Consider the following 27,023-nt stretch of genomic DNA (forward strand, 5'->3'; position numbering starts at 1 on the left):
ATGCTGGTTATCACAGTCCTGCTGGCTGTCTTTGGCCTTGTCAGATGTCAGGAATTACCAAGTAAGAATCTAACTGTCCGCAACATTCAGTACCATGTTAGGATATGTGTTTCAACGTAAATGAAAGTGACTTCAAATTTGAAGAGAATTTATTCTGAAAGCAACTACTGACAGCAAGGTATCAGGTGAGCTACAATGAAATGACTATGAAAGAGTATATTTTCTCCTCTTATTGACCAGTAGATGGAAGCACGGACAAGTTTAAGTCATTCCTAGCAGTGCATCATCATCCGTGCAGTAGGGCTACTTGATGAAGATTGAACTCTGTCTCTGACTTTTTTTTTTTTTTTTGTGGAAACTGATCTGTCAGCTTAATTACAAATCCAGATTCCATATAAATATCCAAAAGTTTCCATTAGGTTTTTCTTTCCTTTTTTTCTCTAGTGCATATCACTAGAGAATAAATCCAGCCCGATCTCACAGCAATTCGTACATATTTTACGAGGTGCCTAATTCGTACGAGGTCGTATGAATTCATATGAATTAGCCACCTTGTAAAATACGTACAAATTGCCGTGAGATAGCATTTAACAAATCATAACTTTGACTTAAATTAATTCATTGCCGTTTTTTTTTTTTTCATTTAGACTGTCAAACACCATAAAAATCTTGTATCTTAAGTAAATCCATAAACTCTGACAGACTATTGTAAATAATGAAAATTTTTTAAATTACACAGTGAAATCGAGCTTGAAATTCCCCTTTTTTGAACAGCCCATTTGCTTTTATTTTCAGCATATGACCTGTTGGAAGAGTTTCGCTTGTCCGAGTCTAGAGGGGTGAGAAGGGTCGACGGGTCTGAACCTGACGCGGTGGCGTACCGGGTTAACCCGTCCCTTCACCTCAAGAAGAGCACGAGGTATTTATATCGTCCCTCTGACATAACACTTTTCCACTCTTTCTGCTTTTCCACTGAGCGTAATCATGCTCGCCTCCAAACAATATCTCTCATTTCCTGCTCCTGCTTCCCAGAATCTTCCACTACTATAATCTGGGGTTTGATTTGAATTTTATCAGATATGTGCTCACACATTATATAGCATGCATACACAGGGCTGTCTGTTCCTAAACAGCACAGTCATTGTCCTGAAATGTCGGCATTACATTTTCACGTCTTTCTCAAGCATCAGCAGCTGTTCCTGCGTCAGCTGTGGTTATGGCATGTGCTGGGTCTTTCCTTTTGTGCATGTGGGCCAGCAATGCTGTCTGCAACTAACATCCCCTACTTGACCAAATAATCATGAGAAGTACATGACTGTAAAACAACCACCAAATGTGGATGCAGAATGTGATCAACAACATCAAAAGAGAAAACAAAAGAGCTGTTGAACCACACTGTGCGTAAATGAACATTGTTCTTGGAAACATTAACTGCTAATTTCAACAAACTGGTTCTCTTTAAAAACAAACAGGAGCAGAAAACTGAATTGGAAACCATTTGGTTTAGATTAATGCAAAACCTCACAAAAGGTCACTGCAAAAGACCACTGTTTAACAGAATATGTACCAAAAGTTATCAAGCTATTAGCATGTTTTAAATATGGGAATCATTCAGTACCACAATATATATCAAAGTACCATGGTGTTGCCATCACTGTCTCCAGGAGCACAGCTGAAATTCAGCGGTCAAGGGACAAATCTTTTCACTAAATCTACTATTATGTCATGATACTTGTATCACATGTGAGTTAGTTCCAATACACAAATTTGAGTTGGTTCCGTCCAACAGTTTTGTGTTTGTAAGTTCTAGACATACATTTGTTTCGGCATTAGTGCTGGGGATTTTTCAGTGACTCTTTCAGCAGAGACAGGTCTTAATGAGTGACTCATTGAATCATTCACATAACTAATATGTGTTGTTTGTAAATGTTCAGCAGTTGATTTTTCTTTGGCTTTGTTTGCACTGAAATATGCCTTTTGTTCTTTTCTCCTTTCCCTGTGAACTGCACATATGCTCTCACCCATCTTTCCATCCAGCGACATCTACCCGGGCGGCCTACCATCAGACTACTCTGTCATCGCCACCTTCAAAATGCCCAAGGACACTGCTAAAACATCCTGGAATCTGTGGCAAGTCAGTGATCCTGAAGGCCGGGACCAGGTGGGCCTTCGTTTTCAGGGCGACACTAAAACCCTGGACTTCTTCTACACCAGCCCACAAGGCACACAGATGCTGCGGACCTTCCAGAGGGTGGAAAAACTCTTTGACGGTGAGTGGCACAAGCTGGCATTGAGTGTAAAAGGAGAGCAGGTGAAGCTGCTGGTGGACTGTGAGGAGGTCAGTGTGGAGCCTCTGGATGAGCCACGGCCCGTGATCCGGCAAGGTTTTACCTCCATCGTCAAGAGGGCTGTAGGTGACCGCTCGGTTTCGGTGAGTACTAGGGACAATCTTGAGTACTTTACAAGGAATTTTTATTTAATCAATGATCAAATTACTGGTCTTACAACCTATTGCAACATGCTAAGTTTGAATATGTTGGGTAGCAAATGAGATTTGAGTGACAGTGAAGGGTGGTGTTCCAAGTATATTAGTAGTATACTTGTAAGTGTACTCTTTCCGTACCATTTGAGTCTATATTTGTAGCTTATAAACGTATACATTTAAGTGTAACAGTAGTAGACTTTGAGTACACAGCTAGTGTACATTCAAGTTTTTCTTTTCTATTGCAACAATACAAGTGAATTTATAAGGTATGCTGTCTTTACAGTTTATTCACACCGGAATTTTCAATAAAAACAACCAAATGTACTCTTAAAGAGCAAACACATGCCAAGTATTTTTAAACTACTTATTTATACTTCGTATACTGCAATGAAAAGATCCAGTGCATGTATAGGCCAAACATGCTTTGACTTTTTTCTACAGTAGTGTAAAAGCCAAGCATACTTAAGTATAAATATATATCTGATAAGTACTTAAAAAGTACACTCTTGTTTTTAGTGTAAAAGAAGTATACTAATAGCACACTTGAAAAACTTATGTTTTTGTAAATGTATCCTAAGTAACAGAACATTTATAAGCTATACGTTCAAATCTCTGTGCTTGTGCAGGTGGATCTGCAAAAGATGGAGGTCTCCTGCGATGCGGATCAGGCATACTCTGAAGGCTGCTGTGAGCTCTCCAGTGTGGTGAGTCATCTGCCCCGTGTGTGGTCTTGCCCTCTTCTGCATGAGCGTTCAGCTGATCTTAGGCCCATTCTCATCAGCTCCTTCCTCCACAGTGCGGAGGATATGCTGAGATTGGCTTAACTGCTGGAAGAGGAAGAGCCACCTGTAAATGCGTACACGGACAGCCGGGTGTCCAGGGACGCCCAGGACCCAAGGTGGCCAAAACCTCGGTTCTCTCTTCCTAAACAATAAACTCTGCTATGCAATCTCTACAAGTTTGTCCTTCTTCCGTAGGGACACAGAGGCCTGCCAGGGAATACAGGAGACCCAGGCAGAGTGGGAAACTGGGTAAGAGTTCAGTCTGAAATCTCTCACCGTAGTGTGGGACTCTGCTGTGTTTGAGTTGGACAAACAACAAGCAGTAGTCGCTGGTCACTTGGGTTTAATGAGAGGGTATTAATGGACAAACATTGTCAGGAATGAAAGCAAGCAGAGTGGATTAAAGAAGAGATGGAGGAGAGAGGGAATTAAGCTGGAATAGATCCTGCCTGGGAAGTGAAGTTGTGGAAAATGACAGTAGGAGCATTACTGAAGTACAGCATGATGGAAACAAGAGTCAGGACTCGCTTTGAGAAAATGGTAAACACTGTGGCTCGTCTCATTCGGCAGAGCATCCTGCAGTAGTTTTTTATTTAGCAGCTGTAATTACTGTCAGTGACAGGCTGATGCTGTTGTACGCTCGCTAAAGCCCATCATAGGCGCTATGTATGTACTTGAGAGATAATAGATACGTATGTGGTATTTGAAACATCAAAACGTTATAAAAACACCTGTGTGCACAGAGGTATTAAATAAAATTGACACTTGCAGGCACTCTTGAAAGCACAAACCAAGGAGTTCTATAATACTTGCTGAAAGCTATGTTAGCATAGGCATTCATCTCAATGGTACTTCTTTGTAGAGTATGGTACTTCTAGCATCTTCGCTCATGGAACGATGTAGGTTTTCAGCCACTACTATAAGCAGTAAAATTCCATGTAATTAATCACATTAACATGATATAATGACAATGCCCATGAACCATTTCATGCTCCCTCCAAAAAATAGTTAGGCATGGGAAAGCATCTACTATGTTATTATTTATTAAATAAAATAAACAGACTACATTTAATGGCTGATGATAGAGAAAATGTTTTTTAAGACCTGATGAAGGTTAACAGTGGCATACTAACCCACCAAACCGTCACACCTTGCGATAAACACAAAGGTTTCTTGTCACTTATCTGAAATGGCTACATTCTAAATTTCTTGCATAAACTGGAAAGCTTCAACCATCTCTAGTTTTCTGGGAAGGTTTCTAAGCGCTTCTTGGCTTTGTTCAGACAGGCAACAAACAAGCATTTTTTGGCATTGTATGGCTCAAATCCCTTTAGCTCAAAACCCCAATTTTACAAATCTGATCCACACCACATCCATGTGGTTTGAAATCTGATTAAAATCAGGCTTTTGGAAATCTTTAATGTCTTAATGGTCAGATCAGATTTCATTTTTTTTCTGTCATTTGAGAAGCTAAGTGACTGTAAAGTCTACAACTTTCTGACTACAATCATGCGTTTTCACTCACATGCATTCATTAGTGGTGAATGTGTGAGCAGTTTTGCACAGTACATTAATTAATTTCTTATTCAGTAATGCCTTTGCCATTTACGAGGTCTGATACATCTCATGAGTTCAGCAACATGGTGAAATGGACATAAACAGAGGCAAAAATGTCAATGTTGACACCAGTGATACAACAATGATAATGCCAGGTTCACACATACTCTGTTTGCAGTACATATGCGGTGCAGAAGCAGCACGAGCTTGTTGTGCTTTCACACAACAGTGCATAACTGATCCACTGCTGTAGGCCTATACCAACACAACATATATTCATTATTTTTATTTCAATTCAAAAGTTTACTGAAAATGCTGTGTCAGCATTTCGATTCTCTTTGTACACAGTAAAGTCTTTCATTGATGTCATGTTTAAAAGCAAATTATTCAATTCATTAGGCTTTCTCAAGCAAGTGGCAAAATATTTAAACATAGGCTATATGTGACCCTGGAGCACAAAACCAGCCATAAGCAGCACATGTATATTTGTATCAATAGCCAAAAAATACATTGTATGGGTCAAAATGATTATTTTTTATTTTATGCCAGAAATCATTAGAATATTAGTAAAGATCCTGGAATCATGTTACATGAAGTAAAGATCATGTTACATGAAGATATTTAGTAAATTTCCTACCATATATATCAAACCTTAATTTTTGATTAGCAATATATGCATTGCTGAGAACTTCATTTGGTCAACTTTAAAGGCGATTTTCTCTGTTTTGATTTTTTTTTTTTTTTTTTGCACCCTCAGATTCCACATTTTCAAATAGTTGCATCTTGGCCAAATATTGTCCTATCCTAACAAACCATACATCAATGGAAAGCTTATTTATTCGGCTTTCAGATGATGTATAAATCTCGATTTCGATAAATTGACCCTTATGATTTTGTGGTCTAGGGTCACATATGTTAAAGTCACAAACATTTTAGACAAAAACAGCTGACTCTCACCTTTTCTTTTGTATTTAAATCTTTATACAAGAAATCATGCAGGTCATAAAGAACTTCATATTTTTTCACTTCCATGAAGAGACTAATGTGCACAGAAAAAAACACAGCATACACACTGCAAACGGAGTATGCGTGCATCAGACATAAGGGTTTCATTTTTCTTAATTTTTTGTAAGCACAATGTGGGCCAAATGCCAACTGTACCAACACAAAACTTCTCAAACACCATTGCTCAATTGGTTAACTCACCCCAACAATAAATAACACAAATAGGCTAATTTCAATTTAGACAGATATTTGATTAAGGCAGGCTCTATTTGTAACACTCCTCTCTCCTTGCCTGGAATGGTAGTTCTTGATAGGTTTACACATTACCATCATAAAACTAATTCTCTATGGAAAAAAAAAAAAAAAAAAAAAATTTTTACTTCCGGAACCCTAATAATGCACTCTGTCAGAAAAGTTCAGAGGCACCATGCGTAATGTGACTAAATTATTTAAAATGCTTCCAGAATCGTTATATTTACCGTACACCCGTTTGCTTTTGAGTTGCAGTGGTATAAATAAATAAACGGAAAAATCAGTTGTGGCGTCATACTTGGCCAGTCTCTGAGACAAACTCAAAGGGAGCAAAGCCATTAGAGTCTAAACAGGCCCTGCAAATATACAGGACAATGTCTGCTGATCAGCTTAATTAAAGGACATGGCATAGCGCATCAGGATCCAATTACTAGTATACATTTGGGCTATGTAAGCACAGTTCATGTTCGTGAGCGACCTTGGGCGGTAAACTTGATTCTTTCCACCCTGGAGTTATGACTAATTTACCTCTTTGATCTGAGTCCAGTTCTCTGTGGTGTTCTGGAGTAATATCTTTAAAAGTCAGCCCCTGCAGCATGTGGCGGAGCTCTTTTTCAAGTATTAACATTGAAGATGCTTCTGTAAATCGGTCATAGAATCTATCCTGTCTTTCCAAAAAACACACATGCTCTATCCTTCTTTTCTTCCAACAATCTCCCACCCAGATACACTCCCACACTTTTAATAATCCGGTACAGTCGGGCCACTGCAAGAGTGGATCTGTCTGATGGAATATGCAGCAGAGTGGGCAACATTGTGTTTACTGCCTTCCTGCTGGGGGCTACTGAGTGCATTTCCCCCGCAAACACATGTACATCTGCTGCCGTGTGTGGTCTCTTCTGTGCCAGGAGGAGTTTGTTAAAGTCTTTACTGTGTTTTGTGAACCTCTGTTCCCAGGGGTTACTCCACTAATTGCACAGTGTGGCTGTAGCACAGAACTTAATTTACTGAGGAAGCTGCTTGCTTAATGTTTTAAGTGACTCAGCATTTGATAATGGCCAGTCATTTCATGACATGAGTAAAGGAACTTCAATGTGAGAAAGTTGAGCAGAGTTCAACATTATGCAAAGGGGCAGTGACAGAATGTGGGGACCAATGGGGAGTGTGTGAACAAGACTCCTAGAAGTGTAAGCAGAGCAGTGCGCAGCGCACCCATTGTGATTTCACACTGGCAGAGTTTGTAGCGAACAGGTACAGGTAGTCCTCCAGTTTTCATCAGCCAGTCAAGTGCATTTGTTTACAATTGCAATATTGTTCTAATGCAATCGTGTTGCATGTAACCATACAAGACGTTGATAATATAACATGTTGTGCAATACAGTTTATGTTAAACAAATTCAACTTAAGCAATGTGTATACTTTAAATAGTTTTAACATGCTTTTTGTGTTGTGCTGTCAATAGTGTGTTTTCAAAAACACAATAAAACTCTCATCTCATGTGTTTGCTGACCATGAGAAGCACCGCAAAAATAGACTCAGCACCGAAATGACCGTGGTACTGCCACTTCTTCTCTGCTTCTGCTATGTGGTGACGTATCACCTCGCCATCCAGTGAAATATGCACTGCTTGCGCTTATATATCTAGAGTGAAATAGGCTTTAAGAGTGTCTCAGCTCCATTTAACACATTTCACTGTGTTTAAAGGGATAGTTCACCTAAAAATTTAAATTATATCATTAATTACTCACCCTCTGGGGGCAGTCGTGGCCTATTGGACAGAGGGTCAGACTTGTAACCCAAAGGTTCCCAAAGGGTTCGAGTCTCAGGTCTGGCAGGGATTGTATGGGGGGAGTGAATATGCAGCACTCTCCCCACCTCAATTCCACGACTGAGGTGAAACCCTTAAGCAAGGCACCGAACCACCAATTGCTTCCTGGGTGCCGCAGCATGAATGGCTGCCCACTGCTCTGGATGTGTGTTCACGGTGTGTGTGTGTGTGTGTGTGTTTGTTCACTACTCACTGCTGTGTGTGTGCACTTGGATGGGTTAAGTTCTGAGTATGGGTCACTATACTTGGCCACGTCACATGCTTTCCTTTCCTTTTCCTTTCCTTCCTCATGTCATTCCAAATGCTTAAGATAAAATCTGAAAGCTTTCTGACCCGCCATAGGCAGCAAGGGAACTATCATGTTCAAGGTCCAGAAACATAGTAAGGACATCATTAAAATTGTCAATGTGTTGGCAGCGATAGCCTTGTAAGCAGCGCGCCAACATACAATATACAGATATATTACACGATCAGGCCAAACTTCACAATTGACCTCTGTGCAGAAAGAACAACTGTTCTGAAGCATTAAATCATGTTGTTAATCCATTGTTGCAATATACTTTTAAGAAGTAAATTAGTATGAAAAACTGTGCACAGGGCTTATGAAGTTTAGACTTCCACTGTTTGCCCTTTAAATGTATTTTTTTTTTCCATTATAACCCTGGAAGCTACTGGCAGTTGTTCAGAACTGTGACTAAGGATCCTGTTTGGTCAAGTGCATTTTTATACCAACATGGAGGAACCATTTCCAGCCGTTCTGTAGCTCCAGGCTGTCATATAGTGGACTACATGCTGCCTTTTTCCAGCACCATAAAGTTCCTTATGTCTTTGGCCAACATTATTGGCCAATTACAGTCTACATCTGTTGTCGTTGTTACATATTATTTAAAATTACAAGCAATTTGCAAGCATTCATCTCAGAACTTCTTGTTGCAGGGGGTACGTGGGAACACTGGAGATTATGGACATATAGGAGAACCTGGGCCTAAGGTGAGTGGCTTCATTGTACAGACCCTTGGTTGGCATTGTTGTACAAATCCACTCAACAGTCAACTCGCGTTCTACAGGGTGAAGAAGGCATCAAGGGAGAAAAGGGCATGAGAGGACCTCGAGGCCAGGAGGTAATACATTGTCCAAGTGCAGAGCCCCATTTTGATGGCCTTGTAGCTTTGCATCCAAAGATTTGCAATAACAAATCTTCTTCTCCCACACAGGGTGACAGAGGAGCCAAAGGCCTGAAAGGCCTAAAAGGAGCTTCAGGTCATAAGGTAAAAACAGCATTAGTGTAGTCTACTAAATCACCTTTGGACACAAGCTGGTTGTAGCTTGTTGCAATATTTTTTGCAGTAACCCCAATTTAAAAGTAACACACAAAGAAATGATGTACTGTATCAAAGCTTGAGCACATTAAGGTAACCAATGCATTGCACATTATATAAGTGTTATGTTGTGCATCTTATCAAAGGGAGTGCGAGGTTCATCTGGAGAGAGGGGTGAAACTGGCCAGCAGGGGGAAGTTGTAAGTTCTGTTGGAAAACACTTTGCTTTGATAAAATATACGTGAGATGGATTGTGTTATTGGGGATATGAATGACTAATTCGCTCCCCACCACATCTCCCAGGGTGCAGCAGGAGAACGGGGATATGAGGGGATTGCAGGCTATCAGGGAGTGAAGGTATGTTTTCTCCCTCTCTCTGGTTTGTTATTGTCTCTAAAACTTTTGTTGCTGTGTTTAGTTGGAAATCTCACAATTCCCATTCCTTCTTGGAACAGGGAAATGAAGGCTTAACCGGAGCTGAAGGATCTCGAGGACCACGGGGTCAGCAGGTATAAAAACACACTGGGGACGTTGGGCAATGTACTGCATGACATTTAATACCCATGGAGTGATCTTAAATTTAAAATCTGACACCTCCTTGGATCATTTATGCATGTGCACGTTTCTGTATTCATGGAGGTCAACGTGAAAGGTTTAAGGGTGTATCTCATGAAATAATGTTTGGGTCGTATTTTATCCTAAAATCAAAAGAAAAAAGAAAACTTTGTAAATAAACAAAATAAAGACTATTATTAGGATTATTATTATTATTTAAAACATTACAGGCTGGTAAAAGGAACACAACACTTCAGGGAAACACCACAAGTCTGAAATTCCTGATCTTTTGGGGTTTGAAGAGGAATGAAACTGTCTTCAGGGACACAATTTAAACATCAACAAAATTGTTTACAAATGCCAGCTTTGAAAAATGTGGTGGTTTGAGGAAACTTAAAGCTCAACCCAATATTTTTAAGATCACATACAGATTCTGACCCAACTTGTGTGAACATCCTGCCATATACAATCCATTGACACCACAAGCCTTTAAAAAAACTAAAATCAAACCAACATCATAGGAATTTCACTGCATGTTTTGCATGTGATATTCTTTTTTCTGCTCTGTGACAGGGGATTGTGGGAGATCCTGGTGAACGAGGAACAGCAGGAGAAAAGGGAAAGCCAGTAGGTATTCTAGTTTTCACAAAATCATGCTGCTTTAAACAATCAGATGGATGATGGAAACATATTGATGGCACATAGAGTATATACCTTTTTTACTCTTCACAGGGTATTCTAGGCCCAAAAGGAAAAGTTGGTGGAATAGGGGAGAAGGTTGGTTACTTGTCAAGCAGTAATAAGGACAAATACTTTGTTGACCAATGAATTAGTGTTGATTATTTTGAATATTTCAGGGTATATTTGGTGATCCAGGTTTGCCAGGGCGAGATGGAGACCATGGAATTGAGGTACAGATTGCCCTTTCAGATGAACTTTGTTTCATGCTCACTATCTTGCTTTTAATCTCATGGTATTACCACATGCAGTCTTATCAAGGACCACAAGGACCTGAGGGAAGACGTGGACAAAATGGTGAAAGGGTAAGATAACACTTATTGACTTGAATTCTTCCTCTGAAACACACTACTAAATGTATAGAACCACAGCAAAATAGTTTTAGTTGTGAGTTTTAAGTTGTAAAAGACTGAGCAACACAGAGCTCAAACTATCAAACGGTTCTCTCCAGTGAATCGCTCACCGAATCAGTTAGAACAGTTCTTCACTTACTGTATTGGAATTTTGTTTGTTTATTGTTCATATATAAATTTATATTAAATATAATCAAAATACTTAAAAATCATTAATGAACCAGAATCGTCTAAGCAAATGAGAACTGGAAAAACGACCGCTAAAGTCCCATCTCTACAGAGGCATCTGTCTGATTGGGTGTAGTTGTGTGTGCTTATGTAACATGCTTGAATATTTTACACAGGGTGAAAAAGGCACACAAGGGCCTCTGGGGGAAATGGGCCCTTCTGGACAAACAGTACGTACTCTTGTGAAGAAATGACCACTGCACTGAGCTATATGTGACTTTTGTGAATAGCACCTCAATATTTTACCATGGACTTTTATGACATAAAAATATACCCTGCCTTCTGGTAGATTTATAAAGTGATATAATCTCTAGGGGCCACAAGGTTACAAGGGCTCTGCTGCAATGCCAGGAAGACCAGGATTTATTGGGCCCCCTGGAAGAACGGTGAGCTATATTCCAAATATTCCAAAGCTTTTGAAATAAAAGTTCATATCCTCCAAAATGCTAAAACATGCCATGTCTTCATAGGGCCATATGGGAATACCCGGCAGACCAGGCCCCAAGGTAACGATCTCCACTATAGTATGAAACACAAATTTAAGACAAATTTGTCTTATTAAAAGGTCATTTTGAATCTTTCAAGAGGTTGCAAACAGACATAAAATGGCTAGACATAACTGGGGACAAGGTGTGATGTAAATCATCTCCTATAAATCCTTGTCTTGTAAATCTAACATATTTCTACATCAGTTCATCAAAGTTCTGTCATGCAGAAAACTTTATAGAGGGGTCACTACAGATGTATAAGACCGTGTGTCAGTATTGGCTTAGTGTAGCCAGATATCCCAGGAGCCACAGTCTAAAATAAATGGGGTGGGGGGGGGGGGGGGGGGGGGGGGTGAGGCCCACATTTTCTTTTTCAGAGTCCTTTTTGGCATCTTTACACATTGAATCACTGCTATGAGCATTTACAGTGACCAGCAAACCATCTAATGTGATGGACAACCATTTAAACACTTGTGAAATGTATACTAATACAATGTGTCATCAGATTTGTTTAAGCCTTGACAAATTGCTGCAATATCGTCTTGAGAAGGGGGAACTCACCCATTCACAAAAAAAGGGAATGAAGAAAAGCCAGAACACACCCGCCGTCATCTGAAAGCACAGAACATGTTTTCAGACTGGAGTCATGTCTGAGCAGCACAGCTCTTCACTGGTTAGCACAGCAGTTTTTGGCCTCTTATACAGTGACTTGGCTCTGAGTGCAGTCACACTATAAAGAGTGTTAGACTGAAACTGCTGGCTGCTCTGTTCTCATTCCAGCATCAGTTCTTTGTAGATATCTAAACTTCTGAGAAGATCTCCACACTTCATTTAAACATGTCACTGCAGACAAGACTTTTCATCGACATATTTGAAAATAACTGAATATTCACAGGGACTCTAGCGTCAGATGGTGAAGGATCATATGGTTTTAAAAGAAACACGTGGGCATCTGTTATCTAAAGATTGTTTCAACATCACATGGATTTCACCCATAAGCACTGGTGACTCTTAACCGCTGTAAAGACACATTTACCAGAACGTACTTTGCGAAATTTGAACGACTGGCTATCAACAGCCTGATGTTGTATTAACATGTTATGTAATGTAATATACATGGTTATAAAATGGAAAGCATGCAAAAGTTAGAAAATGGAAAGTATGGGTTTTGTTCCTGCCACTATTCATTTTAGCAAAAAAAATGGGACCCTTGGTCTAGAATTCAAATGTGCGCCCATCCAGAAAGAATAATAAAAAACATAGTCATTGGTAGCAGGAACATTGTAGCAAACACTTGGAACATCATGTTGGCCTGGAGAGCAGAGAGCCAGAGTACACAAAATTAGATCTCAGGCTAATGTGTCAAATTCCAGGGCAATTTTCCGATTAGGACACATTACAGCAAATGGTTTTCCTCTGAGTTTTATAGCTCTCTTTTCACACAAACACAAAGTGATGAAAAGCACCACCATCATTTCAGGGTTTCCTCTCGCAACACCTTGATAACTTATTTTGAACTACAAATCACATTTATTGGATCAATTGCAAATGTTGCTTTTGTATCTTCCAGGGTGACACTGGCATTCCAGGGGTCCAGGGAAGCAAAGAGGAGAAGGTAGTTGCTGACTCAAATGCATTTCATTTCCTGTTGACACGTTTCCATTATCATATGGTTCTAGTTTCTCACAACGCCACATTGTTTCCACAGGGTGCAAAGGGAGTCAAAGGACCTAAAGGCAGGGTAAGACCGTCTCAGAGATGGTTCACATTTCTGTTTAATTAACACCATGGAGACGACTTCTAAGCATTAGCAGCGATGGGTCGGGTCTGTCCACAACAGCAGGAAAAATCTAGTTGGATTACCTTTACAAAGCTAGTTTTGAAAAGACGCGACTGATTGCCACATCAGCATATTGTTTGAGTTCCATGTCGTATTTCTTTCCAGACGTTCTGTCGAGATATCGTTCAGAAATATGTACACAGTATAAAAATGAACTTGCTTGTTTATGGGTGTATTTGTATTTGTTTGTTTTCCAGGCAGGAGACGCCGGTGTGTCAGGGCAACAGGGAAGTAGAGGAAAGCGAGGACCTGTTGGAGATCTGGGTAGAAAAGGCCGTGTAGGCTCCAAGGGAGTGAGAGGAGACGGTGGTCCAGTGGGCTTTCAGGGCCCACCAGGCCCACCAGTAAGTCTGAAAATCCAACTCACAACACATAACTAACCTGTTGCTTGCTTTGAGGAAGAGACTGACCTTTTGAATTAGAGAAATCATAAGACTTGACATGTAAGATATAGACAAGCAAGTCTCTTTCCTTTCAGTTCAAAGAGCCAGTAACCATATTGCTTAAAGGTACTGCCTCGTCTAATTGCTCTACAATGTGTAAGGGCCGGACACTCTGAAGTCAAAAGATCTATTTAAGCCTGACAAAAAAAAAAAAAAAAAAAAAAACTTTGGTGATATACTGTATAGTATTAGTGACTTTAGATATGTTACTAAAACATAAGCTGGGCTGGGTATCACCACCACATCGTGATACGTCACATTACAAATCACTGCAATGCATTACAATATCATAATTGGTTGAAAATGATTGAAACGGAATGATCGTAGTATACAATTCTCTGACCAAACATATTATTATGTATCGATACACAGTTCTTTCTTCATCTTAACAGATATAGTAGAATCTGTGATTCCATTCCTATTACCTAGCCTGGACGTATTGCCAAAATGGCTTTCACCTGACTGAGGGACTTTATGGACTTTACGCTATGGCCCATAAACAACTGAGGGTGCGCAAAAGTAAACAAAGGTCCCTAAGAAAGGTGAAATTCAACCTTTCTTCCTTACCTAAGCCTAAGTGAATGTCTCTTTACAGGTTTGTTAAGTGTTTTCGTTTGCATTTCCCCGGCCGACTAACAAGCATCACCTTCAGACAAAGCCTTCAAAGGTTCTGGGAGATTCGGCCCTTGTGGCACTTGGCGTAGCATGTATGAAATATGTGGTAACCATTTTGGTGTCAAGATTGCTAGTAAACACTTTCTCATTAGTGCGGCTTTCTCTGCTGCTCAGGGCAAGGTTTTCATTTAGTGTGGCTGTAAATCCATAATGAGGCTGGAGAAATATTGTTGGCTGTATTTGTTTCTCCTTCATTACACAGCCACCCATTTCCAGACTACCACGGGCGAGAAGTGCTCTGATCTGAGCTCCATGTTTCGGTGGTAATGATCTCTTTCTTAGGGCCCCACTCTTCCTGCTCAACATGTTATCGAGGTCTGCAAGAAGGTGGTGCTGGAGCAGATGTCCACGTTTGCCAACTCAGTGAAAAGGACTTGTGCAGCTGTGTGCCCGCTCTATGGAGATGTGCCAATGGGTGCTCCAGGTCCCCCAGGAACAAAAGGACCACCAGGACCTCAAGTAAGTTACCCACCTCCGAGAAGAATAACCGCACAACAACCCTGGAGCTGTCTTAATTTTGCTTGGCCTTGGAAACAAAAGGCATTTAGACGTGGTTTGTTTAAGACATCACAGTTTGCACATGTTAAACCTATCTTTGCCATAGTAAACTAAGGAAGAACATACATCAACTTTCTTCTAGGTCAAGTCTGATATGTACATAGTGTGAAGGCCTCTGGAGAGCATGCAGCAGTGTTTGGCAGTATAGGTTGGAATTAAAACATTCAGAATTTCCAAGTCCCCTTGAAGACAAATAGGAAGCCACAGACGAGGCACTTGCTCTGTGTTGAATGGTTTTTGGAGAGAATCCCACCTTCACTGGAGTGGAAAGCCTTTCCATATTTCTCAAGCAGATCTTTTTTTCAGACTTCTCGAACATTTTCACTCAAGAGGCCCAAAGGCGAATAAAAGTTCACAGAGCCTCAAATTCAAACATGTAAAATGTAAAAGGTTGTAAAATTGAGGGTTGTGAAAAAACTGCATACAACACAAAGAAGTTTTTTTGAGGATCAGCATAGCAAAAAAAAAAATATATATATATTTCCTAGGATTCTAAAGGGATCGTTCATCACCATAATTTACACACTCTCATGTCATGCTTAAGATGTTTTGCAGAATGTCTAAGTGACTATTTTCCATACAACAAAAGTACACATTTGCCAGTAGCTGTTAAGCAAAAGTTTCACCAAAGTCTGCTCCAAGGGGACTGTAACTGTTGCTTTGGGGGGAAAAAAGTGTCTGCTAATTGACTGATTGCTAAAAATAACTAAATTTGCAACTATTTCTGCAAACACCATCATAATAGGGTGATCCTGGCATTGACGGTCTTAAAGGAGAAATCGGGCAGCAGGGATTCTATGGAGAGTCCGGTGACCAAGGAAGACAGGGCTCACCAGGTAAACCATTTTTCACAGTAGCTTAGTGGACATGTACCAGTACAAGGGTGGTCCACCATGTTGGTGCCTTCACATCAAATGCAGTTGAACTGATGTAGATAGTGTAAAAAGTCGCAAATAAAGAGTGTTCCAAGATATAGAGAAGCAATAATGCTATAAAGGGTTATCTGCCTATATTGCTCCTGGCTGTGTTCATGCACAGTGAACTAGCATAACAAATACTTCTCAGCTGGAAAACTGAGCAGCCCATATGACGGATTCACCTTCACAAGGAACTGTTGTCTTTTTGAATGGGATGCATCATGAAATAAATACGAATCAGCACATGTGTCCTTAAGCAATGTTAGTCTGCAAGCATCGGCAGAAGAAAAGTAATAGCTTTATTAAACATGAGCAGATGTGCGACTCCTCTGCCAAACTGCATTAATGAGGCAAATGAGTGTACAGGTGCAACTGATGAATATATCAAACAAAGTGTTTAAAGAAAGCTTACCAATTATATTACCTTGTTGTGACAGAATCAAATATTATACTAGTTAAAAATGTCAGGAAAACAAACATGGTTTGTGCTTGCTTGCAGGTGAGGTTATGGACCTGTGTAGTAAATATACTTGAAACTGTTGCTTCCCAAATTATAAACTACCCACTGCTTAAAATACATATATGTAGTCAACTGAGAACATACATTTATATACACACTGCATGTTATTAATAAATGTTCTTAATGTTTTTAAATAAAAAGATATAAAAATTGCATGTTTTTAGTACTGTCATAAATAAGCCATAGCACATGACAGATGTTTAGAAGAAAGAAAGAAAGAAAGAAAGAAAGATAGAAGTTTGTACTAAACAGTTAAACTGCCCATCGTTGTTCAGAAAAACCCTCCAGGTCCTGCACATTCTTTGGTTTTCTAGCATCTTCTGCATATTTGAACCCTTTCCATTTTATCACAATGAGGACAACTGAGGGACTCATATGCAACTTTTTTTTTATTTCTTTTTTTATGTAGTTCTACCCTTCAGAAGCTACTTAAGATATTTCCAAGAAATATCCAAGAAAATTAAACAAAATAATACAAATTTGTAACAATGTTTGAAACTTTTAACAATAAATTCAAGATTCAAGATTTTTATTCGTCACATACACAATTATACAGGGCATAACAGCAGTGAAATGTAGGTAATAATAATAATAATAATAATAACAGTAAAATAATAATAATTTGCCTTAAGGTCTGAGAAACTTGGGGAAGGCGTTAATCCAGGGGTGTAATGATTGTTGTTGTTATTATTATTAGTAGTAGAAGCAAACATAGTAATATTTTGCCTTACCGTCTGAGAAATTGGGGTAGGCGTTAAACCAGGGGTGTCCAAACCTGTTCCTGGAGGGCCACTGTCCTGCAGAATTTAGCTCCAGCTGTAATTATACACATCTAAGCATCATGTGGATCAAACTCACTATAAACTTGTAGGCAAGAGTGTTGGAGCTGGTTGTAGCTAAACTCTGCCAGATTCTGGCCCTCCAATACACCACTGGCTTAAACTGTCAAACACACACAAGGTTATGTAAAAAAAAAAAAAAAAAAAAAAAAAATGTCAGATCGAATAGCCTTATAATCAGCATTTTTACATATAACACAGCTAAACCTTTTTAAACCCGAGTTTGAGTCCTGGCCCCTGGACATTTCCCGATGCCATCCCCCTTTCTCACCCATTTTGATTAAATACATAAATACAGACATACAACAATGAAGTAAAAAAACACTTTAAACCTATAAACCTATAAAAAACACTATAAACATATACACAACTAACCTACTGACAGATTTAACTAAGTATACTATATATAAGTATTTACCCTATACAAACTAAAAGAATAAAGGATACAAAATACAAACTATACGAATGCTTCACATAAATATTTACCCTATACAAACTAAAAAATAGAAGATAAAAAATACAAACTATACGAATGCTTCACAAATACTGTACATGTGCAAAGAGAGACATTTTGAGTCAAGCAGCTGGTTGGGGAACAGTGCAGGATGATTTGTAGTGCATGAGCATGTAAACATACATGTAGTGCTGAGTCTTTTGTGGGATTGTGTACATGTAGCAGTGTGTGTAAAGTGTCTAGTGCACATGGAGGAGAGTGTGTTACTACAGGTGGTTTGTACAGGCCCACTCACCTGTGTGTAGCACACTTCGAATTGCACAAAAAAAAAGTTCCACACAGTTTTTTCTTTGGTGTGGTAAGGTTGGGGGGGGGGGTTACCATGTTTCAGGAGGTAGGGGTTTGCATGGGGCTTCAGAGGGGGGCGGGGTGATTTGAGTTCAGGGCTCTCACAGCCTGGGGGAAGAAGCTGTTGAGCAGTCTGGCGGAGCGGGCTCTGATGCTCCGGTACCGTCTTCCTGATGGTAGGAGCTGGAAGAGACTGTGGGAGGGATGGGTGGAGTCCTTCACGATGCTGTTGGTTTTGCTGGAGCATCGTGTAAGAAAAATGTCCAGGATGGAGGGGAGAGGGCCACCGATGATCTTTGCAGCTGTGTTCACTGTCCGCTGGAGGGTCTTGCGGTCAGCAGCACTGCAGTTCCCGTACCAGACAGTGATGCAGCTGGTCAGCACACTCTCAATGGTGCCTCTGTAGAATGTGGTGAGGATGAGTGGAGAGAGACTTGCTCTTTTCAGCCGGCGGAGAAAGTGTAGGCGCTGTTGTGCCTTTTTGGAGAGTGACATGGTGTTGGTGGTCCAGGTGAGATTCTCTGTGATGTGCACCCCCAGGAATTTAGTGCTGCTGACTATCTCCACAGTCGAGCTGTCGATGGTCAGTGGGGGTTGGTCAACAGAGTTTCTTCTGAAGTCCATCACAACCTCCTTTGTCTTCTTCACATTGAGGGACAGATTGTTGGTGCCACACCATTCAGCCAGCTGTGCCACTTCCTCTCTGTAGTTAGTTTCATCGTTGTTGCTGATGAGACCTACCACTGTTGTGTCATCAGCAAACTTGATGATGTGGTTGGAGCTGAACTTGGCAGTGCAGTCGTGGGTCAGCAGTGTGAAGAGCAGCGGGCTGAGCACACAGCCTTGTGGGGCCCCTGTGCTCAGTGTGGTAGAGCACGAGGTGTTGTGGCCGACACGGACTGACTGAGGTCTTCCGGTTAGAAAGTCCAGGATCCAATTACACAGGGAAATGTTAAGGCCCAGCAGGTTTAGTTTATTTATGAGCTGTTGTGGGATTATTGTGTTGAATGCCGAGCTGAAGTCAATGAACAGCATTCTAACATAGGAGTCTTTATTTTCTAGGTGGGTAAGAGCCAGGTGGATGGTGGAGGAAATTGCATCGTCCGTAGAGCGGTTTGGACGGTATGCAAACTGGAGCGGGTTGAGTGTGTTGGGGAGGCTGGTTTTGATGTTGTGCATGACTAGCCTCTCAAAGCACTTCATCATGATTGGAGTCAGTGCTATGGGACGGTAGTCATTGAGATAGGACACAGGTGATTTCTTTGGTACCGGTATGATTGTTGTGGATTTGAGACATGTGGGGACGACTGCCTGGCTCAGCGAGGTGTTGAAGATATCTGTTAGGACATCTGTCAGCTGTGCAGCACAGTCTCTCAGAACACGGCCAGGTATGTTGTCAGGAACCTCAGCCTTGCGTGGGTTAATCCTAGATAGGATCTTCCTTACGTTGGCTGGATACAGACAGAGCGCCCGGTCGTTGGGAGGTGTGGGCAGTTTTTGTGCAGGTGTGTCATTCTGCATTTCAAACCGTGAATAAAAGTGGTTGAGTGCATCGGGGAGGGATGTGTCCTCATCACAGGCCTGTGGCGGCGGCTTGTAGTCAGTGATGGTCTGAATGGCTTGCCACAGGCTCCGTGTGTCTCTGCTGTCTGTGAAGTGGTTGTTGACTTTTTGAGCATATGACCGTTTTGCATTTTTGATGCCACCGGACAGACTGGCTCTTGCTGTTTTGAGGGCTGCTTTATCTCCTGATCTGAATGCTTCATCTCTGGTCTTTAGCAGCCCACGAACCTCTGTCATCCATGGCTTCTGGTTTGCATGTGTGGTGATGGTAACTGTCACATCATCACTGCACTTTTTGATGTAAGCAGTCACAGTTTCAGTGTACTCCTGCAGGTCTGTGTGGTTGTTGTAGGTGGCTGCCTCTTTTAACATGTTCCAGTCTGTGTCCTGGAAGCAGTCCTGCAGTGCTGAGGTGGCATTGTCTGGCCATACTGTGATCTGCTTTTGAACCGGTTTGGCGAGTTTGAGAAGTGGTCTATATGCTGGGATTAGCATAACAGTGATGTGGTCTGAGTACCCGAGGTGGGGGCAGGGTACAGCCTTGTAAGAGTTCTTTACTGTTGTGTAAACAAAGTCCAGTGTGTTGTTTCCCCTTGTTGCAAAGTTCACATGTTGGTAGAACTTTGGCAAAATTGTCTTTAAGTTTGCGTGGTTGAAGTCACTGGCTATGATGAAAAAGTCGTCTGGGTTTTTTGTTTGTTGTTCACTGATGGCGCTGTACAGTTCACGAAGCGCGTCTTTAGCATTTGCACATGGGGGAATGTAGACCGCAACAATAACAATGACTGTGAACTCCCGCGGCAGATAGAACGGTCGACACTTCACAACCATAAACTCCACCAGCGATTAACAGTGTTTTGATAATACCACAGCAATGTTACACCAGTCTTTGTTGATATACACACACAAGCCACCTCCGCGGGTCTTACCAGAAAGTGATGAATCTCTATCCGCTCGGAAGTTGGTTAGCCTGTGCAGCTGAATGGCAGAGTCCGGGATGTTGTCGTTTAGCCATGTTTCAGTGAAAACAAACACACAACAATCCCTTGCCTCATGCTGTGTAGACCGACTGAGTTGAATTAAGTCCAGTTTGTTTTCCAGAGAACGAACGTTTGAGAGCATGAGTGTTGGAAGAGCCGGTCTTGTGGGGTTAGCTCTTAGCCTAGCTCGTATACCTCCGCGCTTACCGCGCTTCCGTCCTCTATCACACCGCTTGCGACGCTGCCTTGTGCGGGTAGCGTCAGTAGGCGAGGCCGCGGTCTCGAGGTCCAGCTTCAGCAGTAAACAAAGGCCTCATAGCTTCTCAGTAGCCGCCGGCGAGAGTTGATGTTCGTATGCATTACTGATATCCAAAAGACTTTGGCGATCATAGATGAGTTCTAGGGTGAATTCCTTATGAGTTAGCGGTAAACTGACACTATTTGGAGACGAACAGATGACATTAAAAGACATAAAAGCAAATGACACAAATGATTACACACAAATGTTACAAATGACAAGCTATTATTTTGCATTGTTATTTAGTCTGGCAATGATGTCACATATATCAGTTACCAGCTAAGCTAATGAAAAAGAATTCCGGAAATGTTGGGACAATTTTTAAATTTGAATAAAATGAAAACTAAGACTTTCAAATCACATGAGCCAATATTTTATTCACAATAGAACATAGAGAATATAACAAATGTTTAAACTGAGAAATGTTACACTTTTATCCATCAAATGAGCTCATTTCAAATTTGATGCCTGCTACAGGTCTCAAAAAAGTTGGCACGGGGGCAACAAAGGGCTGAAAAAGCAATAAATTTTGAAATTGATTAATTGACATCAGGTCTGTAACATGATTAGCTATAAAAGTGATGTAGGAGGGGAGGCAGAGTCTCTCAGAAGTAAAGATGTGCAAAGGCTCTCCAAGCACACATTTTCACTGTCTTTTTGATTATCTGAGATGAGCTCTGGCCCAGAGAACCCGGTAGCATCACTGCATAGAATTGATGTATAGCTTTCTACTAGAGTAACAGACATTCAAGATGCAGCAGCATCAGAAGTAAAGATGGGCAGAGGCTCTCCAATCTGTGAAAGAGTGCGTAAAAAGATTGTGGAATACTTTAAAAACAATGTTCCTTAACGTCAAATTGCAAAGGCTTTGCAAATCTCATCTTCTACAGTGCAAAACATCATCAAAATATTCAGAGAACCTGGAGAAATCTCTGTGCGTAAGGGACAAGGCCGAAGACCTTCGTTGGATGCCTGTGGTCTTTGGGCCCTCAGACGACACTGCATCACTCATCGGCATGATTCTGTCATTGACATTACTAAATGGGCCCAGGAATACTTCCAGAAACCACTGTCAGTAAACACAATCTGCCGTTCCATCTGCAGATGCCAACTAAAGCGCTGTCATGCAAAAAGGAAGCCATATGTGAACATGGTCCATAAGTACAGTCTTGTCCTGTGGGCCAAGACTCATTTAAAACGGACTGTTTCAAAGTCGAAAAGTGTTCTATGGTCAGACGAGTCCAAATTTGACATTCTTGTTGGAAATCACGGACACCATGTCCTCTGGGCTAAAGAGGAGGGAGACCTTCCAGCATGTTATCAGTGTTCAGTTCAAAAGCCAGCTTCTCTGCTTGTATGGGAGTACATAAGTGCATACGGTATGGGCAGCTTGCATGTTTTGGAAGGCACTATGAATGCTGAAAGGTATATAAAGGTTTTAGAGCAAGATATGCTCACCTTCAGACGACGTGTATTTCAGTAGGACAATGCAAAACCACACACTGCAGCTATTACAACAGCATGGCTTCGTAGTAGAATAGTCCGGGTGATGAACTGGCCTGCCTGCAGTTCAGATCTTTCACCCATAGAGAACATTTGGCGCACCATTAAATGAAAAAATGTCAAAGAGGACCACAAATTCTTCAGCAGCTGGAAACCTATATCAGGCAAGGATGGGACCAAAATCCAACCCCAAAACTTATAACCTTGATGCCCAGACATCTTCAAACTGTTTTGAAAAGAAGAGGAGATGCTACACCATGGTAAACATGCCCCTATCCCAACTATTTTGAGACCTGTAGCAGGCATCAAATTTGAAGTGAGCTCATTTTGTGCATAAAATTGTAAAATTTCTCAGTTTAAACATTTATTATGTTATATATGTTCTATTGTGATTGAAATACTGGCTCATGTGATTTGAAATTCTTTCCAGAAATCGGGTTGTACGGATTCAGGAATTACCGCGGCACACACATTGTTAATCAGTATAAAGAATGCTTTCACCAATTAGTGAAGGGTCATTTGTGAATGATTCATTCATTATGAATCACATGACAAATGAACAAAATACATTAAGTAAAGTAATAATGTATGTTCCTCATAAAGTATCTTTGGCTACATCATGAGTTCCTGATTCTTGATGATTGGAATTCTGCTGTTGAAAATCTAACATGTAATGCCACTCAAATGAATGAAATGACTAGTCCAATCTGATGATTAAGATCACACAAGACAATCAATAAAATTATCTTATATTCCATCACTACCACCAACATCTATTTGCATTTACACATTAAAATGTTTTTTCATTTTAGTGAAATGAAATGTGTTTGCCACAGGTGACAGGGGAGAACCAGGAGACAAGGGAGCTAAAGGCTATGGCCTTCCTGGCCACATTGGAGAGCAGGGACCAAAGGGTAACGTAACAATAAGCAATAATTAGCCTCTCCTATCATAGAAACATCACCTGAGATCAAATGAGAGTTTCACTGGCACGTTGGTATGCAGCATTTTTTTTATTCATTATTTTTCACATATCAAAACTAGGTCAGCGTGGACGATCTGGCCAGGCATTTGATGGGCAACAAGGTCGGATGGGCGAGAGAGGCTATGTTGGCCAGCCTGGTTTGAGGGGTCATCCTGGACTACGTGGAGTTCCTGGGGTCTGTCTGACATCTGGATGTGCCTTACTCAATGCTACTTCTAATGCACTACCACGACAAGCACCTCAGCAGGCACCTCAACGGGCACCTCAACAAACACCCCAACGTTCACCTCAACGAGTAAATCAGAGGTCTAGAGGACGCCAGTGAAAGCACCCTTGAAGGTCAGATAGTGACGTGTGTATAGTATTATGGCAGAAGGATTAGGAACTGAAATTGTGACATGAATGATAATGTAAATATAAAACTGAAATCTGTCCATCAAAAGAACATTGCAAAATGCTGAGTTGTAACAATCTGCAAGAACTTGAAACTGTTGACAAATTTTCATTAAGGTAATTTAATCATACAAATAGAGTTTGCATATATTATAATAGGAACAAATGTATATGTAGCCAAAAATGATCTGCACATTGCTCAATTTTATTTTCAATAAATGCTGTTTATAATAAAAATGAAAAATTAATATCCAAGCACAATTCTCTCTCTCTCTCTCTCTCTCTCTCTCTATCTCGACTTGTGATTGTTGTGTAACAGGTTATGTGCATTTGGGTGATTTGTTTATGATTTAGAGCTGAATTTCAGAGAAACTGTAAAGCTCAATATGCCGTCTGTAGATCTAGTGACAAGAGCATATGGTTGGTTTTCTTACTCCAGAATATGCTCCTTAACTGGATTTGAAATACTTCAACATTAAAAGGGTCATGAATTGAGAAATTTGCCATGACATCAAAAACATCAAATTTTGTAATATATTAAAACAGAAATTTTAATAGTATTTCACAATATTACTGTTTTACTTTTTCATCAAATACATACTGCCTTGCTGAGCATAAGAGACTAAACAATTATTCCAAACTTTTGACTGCTAGAAATTTTGTGTGTTTTTTGAATGAGGTTTAGAAATTAAATAAGTGGGGTAAACCAGGCACCCTCCCCAACCTTAATACATCCATAATGTTAATGGCAAAAGCACTTCAATCACACCACAAAACGTGTGTTACACAGACTATTTAACGATGCACAGAGACCAGGGTATATGAGTGTAGAAGCCATGCATTTTTTTTCTGTTAAAGTCAGAGCATCTGTGGTTTTTCTTGCTCCAAGATCACTCTGATACTGTTCCATCACATGCAAAACACATGCTAACAGGCTAATGTTTGTTTCAATAAAACGCAAGACTTTTCTTCTAGTAGTGCCTATATATATTTTTTTTAATTCAGTATAACTTGTGCCCAGAATTTCAGTGTATTTAAATAAATAAAGTATATTACAGTGAAGTAATAAATAATATTTAGTTCAAGGAAATCCCAAAACCCAGCTGAGTGATTAAAGGACACTTTAAGTGGGGCAGGGAAACTGTTGTTGCTCCACTCCATACCCTCTTAAACCATTAACTCAGCAGTGTGAATCTGTCTTTTGCATAATATTAGTCTTTTTTTCATCCCCAAGTATAATCAAATATTTAAATAGTACAAATCACTTGTAACCCAAAAGAACCCTTCCAAAAGAGTGACTAGTCATCACTAGTTATGAGTGACAGAAACAAAAGGACTTGATTGCACAAATAGTGCCAGGGAACACAAAACATTGAGAAGAACCAAGAAGAACTATCCTATAAGATTAAGGACTTGTGCTAGGCATCATGACAAGGTATCACCTATATATAAATGTAGAGCATAGATATGTGAAACCATGACTCTCTAAGCTTCCGAATAATGACCCTTGACTGCTGTGAAAGTAACGGTTTGTTTATATCGACACAGCGTTATCACGTCTGGCACTAATATTTGTAATGACATAATTGTGAAGCAATAATAAACTGGAAACTACTTGAATGATCAAAAAAGTCAAACAGGCGTGCACATCCCAACCACCCAGATCGGGCTCAGGTGCAGGACAACTGAGGAACTTGAACAAAGAAAAAGGAGAGGACTCCGCGCACTGAAAGTAGCTGCTCCAAATGAATTTAATAACAATTAAATGAGCCTGATGAAGACCTGAGGGTCGAAACGTTGCTGTTAAATTCATTTGGAGCAGCTATTTTCAGTGTGCGGACTCCTCTCCTTTTTCTTTGTTCAACTATGACAAATATTTTCCTAGAACAAAACTGGATTTTCGCTTTGCGCAACAGCCATTTCTCAGACTACGCGACGGAGTCTCAGGCTTGTCTTCCAGTAGTGTTCCGTTGCCTTCTCTCTGTGCACGAGACTGTACACGCTCATACGGCTAGAGGTGTTCCCTCTCAAAACATTTCACCAATTCCTTCCATGGAAATTCGTATTGCCTCTGTCCCTCCGTCTCTCTGTCAGCATAATCACTTGTTGCTGCTATACACACCACACTAATCTCCCAGGCACACCGCAGAAGTGATCATGTTAATTGCCGTTTATTGCATGGAATTATAAACCATTACAGTGCTAATGACATAGTCTGCCAAAACAAAGAGAGCTCATTTATTTAGCCAAAGTTCAAAGTGGTTCAACTAAAACAAAGACGTAGAAACAGTGGACTGTATTATGTACTGCTTTAATGGTGTGAAATGTCTTTCTCATATTATTAAGCAGACCTTAAATGACAAGGTCAGCAAACTTTTAATGGCTGCACACAATTTTTATAAAGGAAGAAAACCATGCTACATGTTTATATAGGCAATCCACATAAACACTTTTGCTGAATTGCAAGGTCCGTTTTACTTTGTAAACAATCCTCATTTTTTTTGTTCCATACAGTAAACTCTCTTTCGTCAAAACATCTTCTAATTTATGAATGACGTGGTATACGTTCTGTGTTTCTAGCATGCTTGTGACACAGAACAGCCAGAGATTCACACCAGCCAATCCCAGCGCACTCCCTCACCTGACATGCACCTGTCACCCATCAGCACACTCATCAACCTGACTTTATAAGCAAACTCATCACCACACTCCAACGTCCGGTCTCGTTTACATGCATTTCACTCCCTCTCTACGCAAGACGTATTTCCAAGTATATTCCTTCAAGTGTGTACTTACCTCCTGTGCTCTCTCCAGCGTGTTCTCCTCGTCTTCGTCCTCCATCGTCTCCTTATCCTCTGTGCCTCCGGTAAAGATACTGGTGTGGTTTCTCTTCATCCCATCCATCCACGATCTCCTGGTCCTGTAAGACAAGCCTACCATCACCTACCTCATCAAGATTTCCGAAGTTGTATTGCTCTGAATACTCACCTGGGAGCGTATTACAGAAAGATCCTAACTTTAAAATCTTATCTGTTTGGTAACCATTGTAATTTCAGTTAGGACCACCTTTAGGACAAAAGCTATTACAGAACAGCATTTCCTAAGTGTGTTATCTTA

At 40.5% G+C, this 27,023-nt stretch overlaps 1 protein-coding gene across 1 annotated transcript; it reads left to right on the top strand.

Annotated features, from left to right (window-relative positions):
* LOC306883833 (uncharacterized protein) lies at window positions 1-26,597 on the top strand (the record flags this gene model as incomplete). Its single annotated transcript, XM_079439324.1, has 27 exons — window positions 1-61; window positions 796-919; window positions 2,038-2,431; window positions 3,112-3,189; window positions 3,282-3,383; window positions 3,463-3,516; window positions 8,846-8,899; window positions 8,977-9,030; window positions 9,124-9,177; window positions 9,375-9,428; window positions 9,532-9,585; window positions 9,684-9,737; window positions 10,357-10,410; window positions 10,516-10,560; window positions 10,641-10,694; window positions 10,773-10,826; window positions 11,219-11,272; window positions 11,417-11,488; window positions 11,573-11,608; window positions 13,161-13,205; window positions 13,299-13,331; window positions 13,628-13,774; window positions 14,831-15,007; window positions 15,852-15,942; window positions 23,365-23,447; window positions 23,578-23,808; window positions 26,487-26,597. 27 exons carry the CDS (start codon window positions 1-3, stop codon window positions 26,595-26,597), a joined length of 2,424 nt encoding a protein of 807 aa, XP_079295450.1.
* Window positions 26,598-27,023: the final 426 nt, after the last annotated feature.

This window comes from Barbus barbus (assembly GCF_936440315.1).
Source record: "Barbus barbus genome assembly, chromosome: 18".
NCBI classification, from domain to species: domain Eukaryota; kingdom Metazoa; phylum Chordata; class Actinopteri; order Cypriniformes; family Cyprinidae; genus Barbus; species Barbus barbus.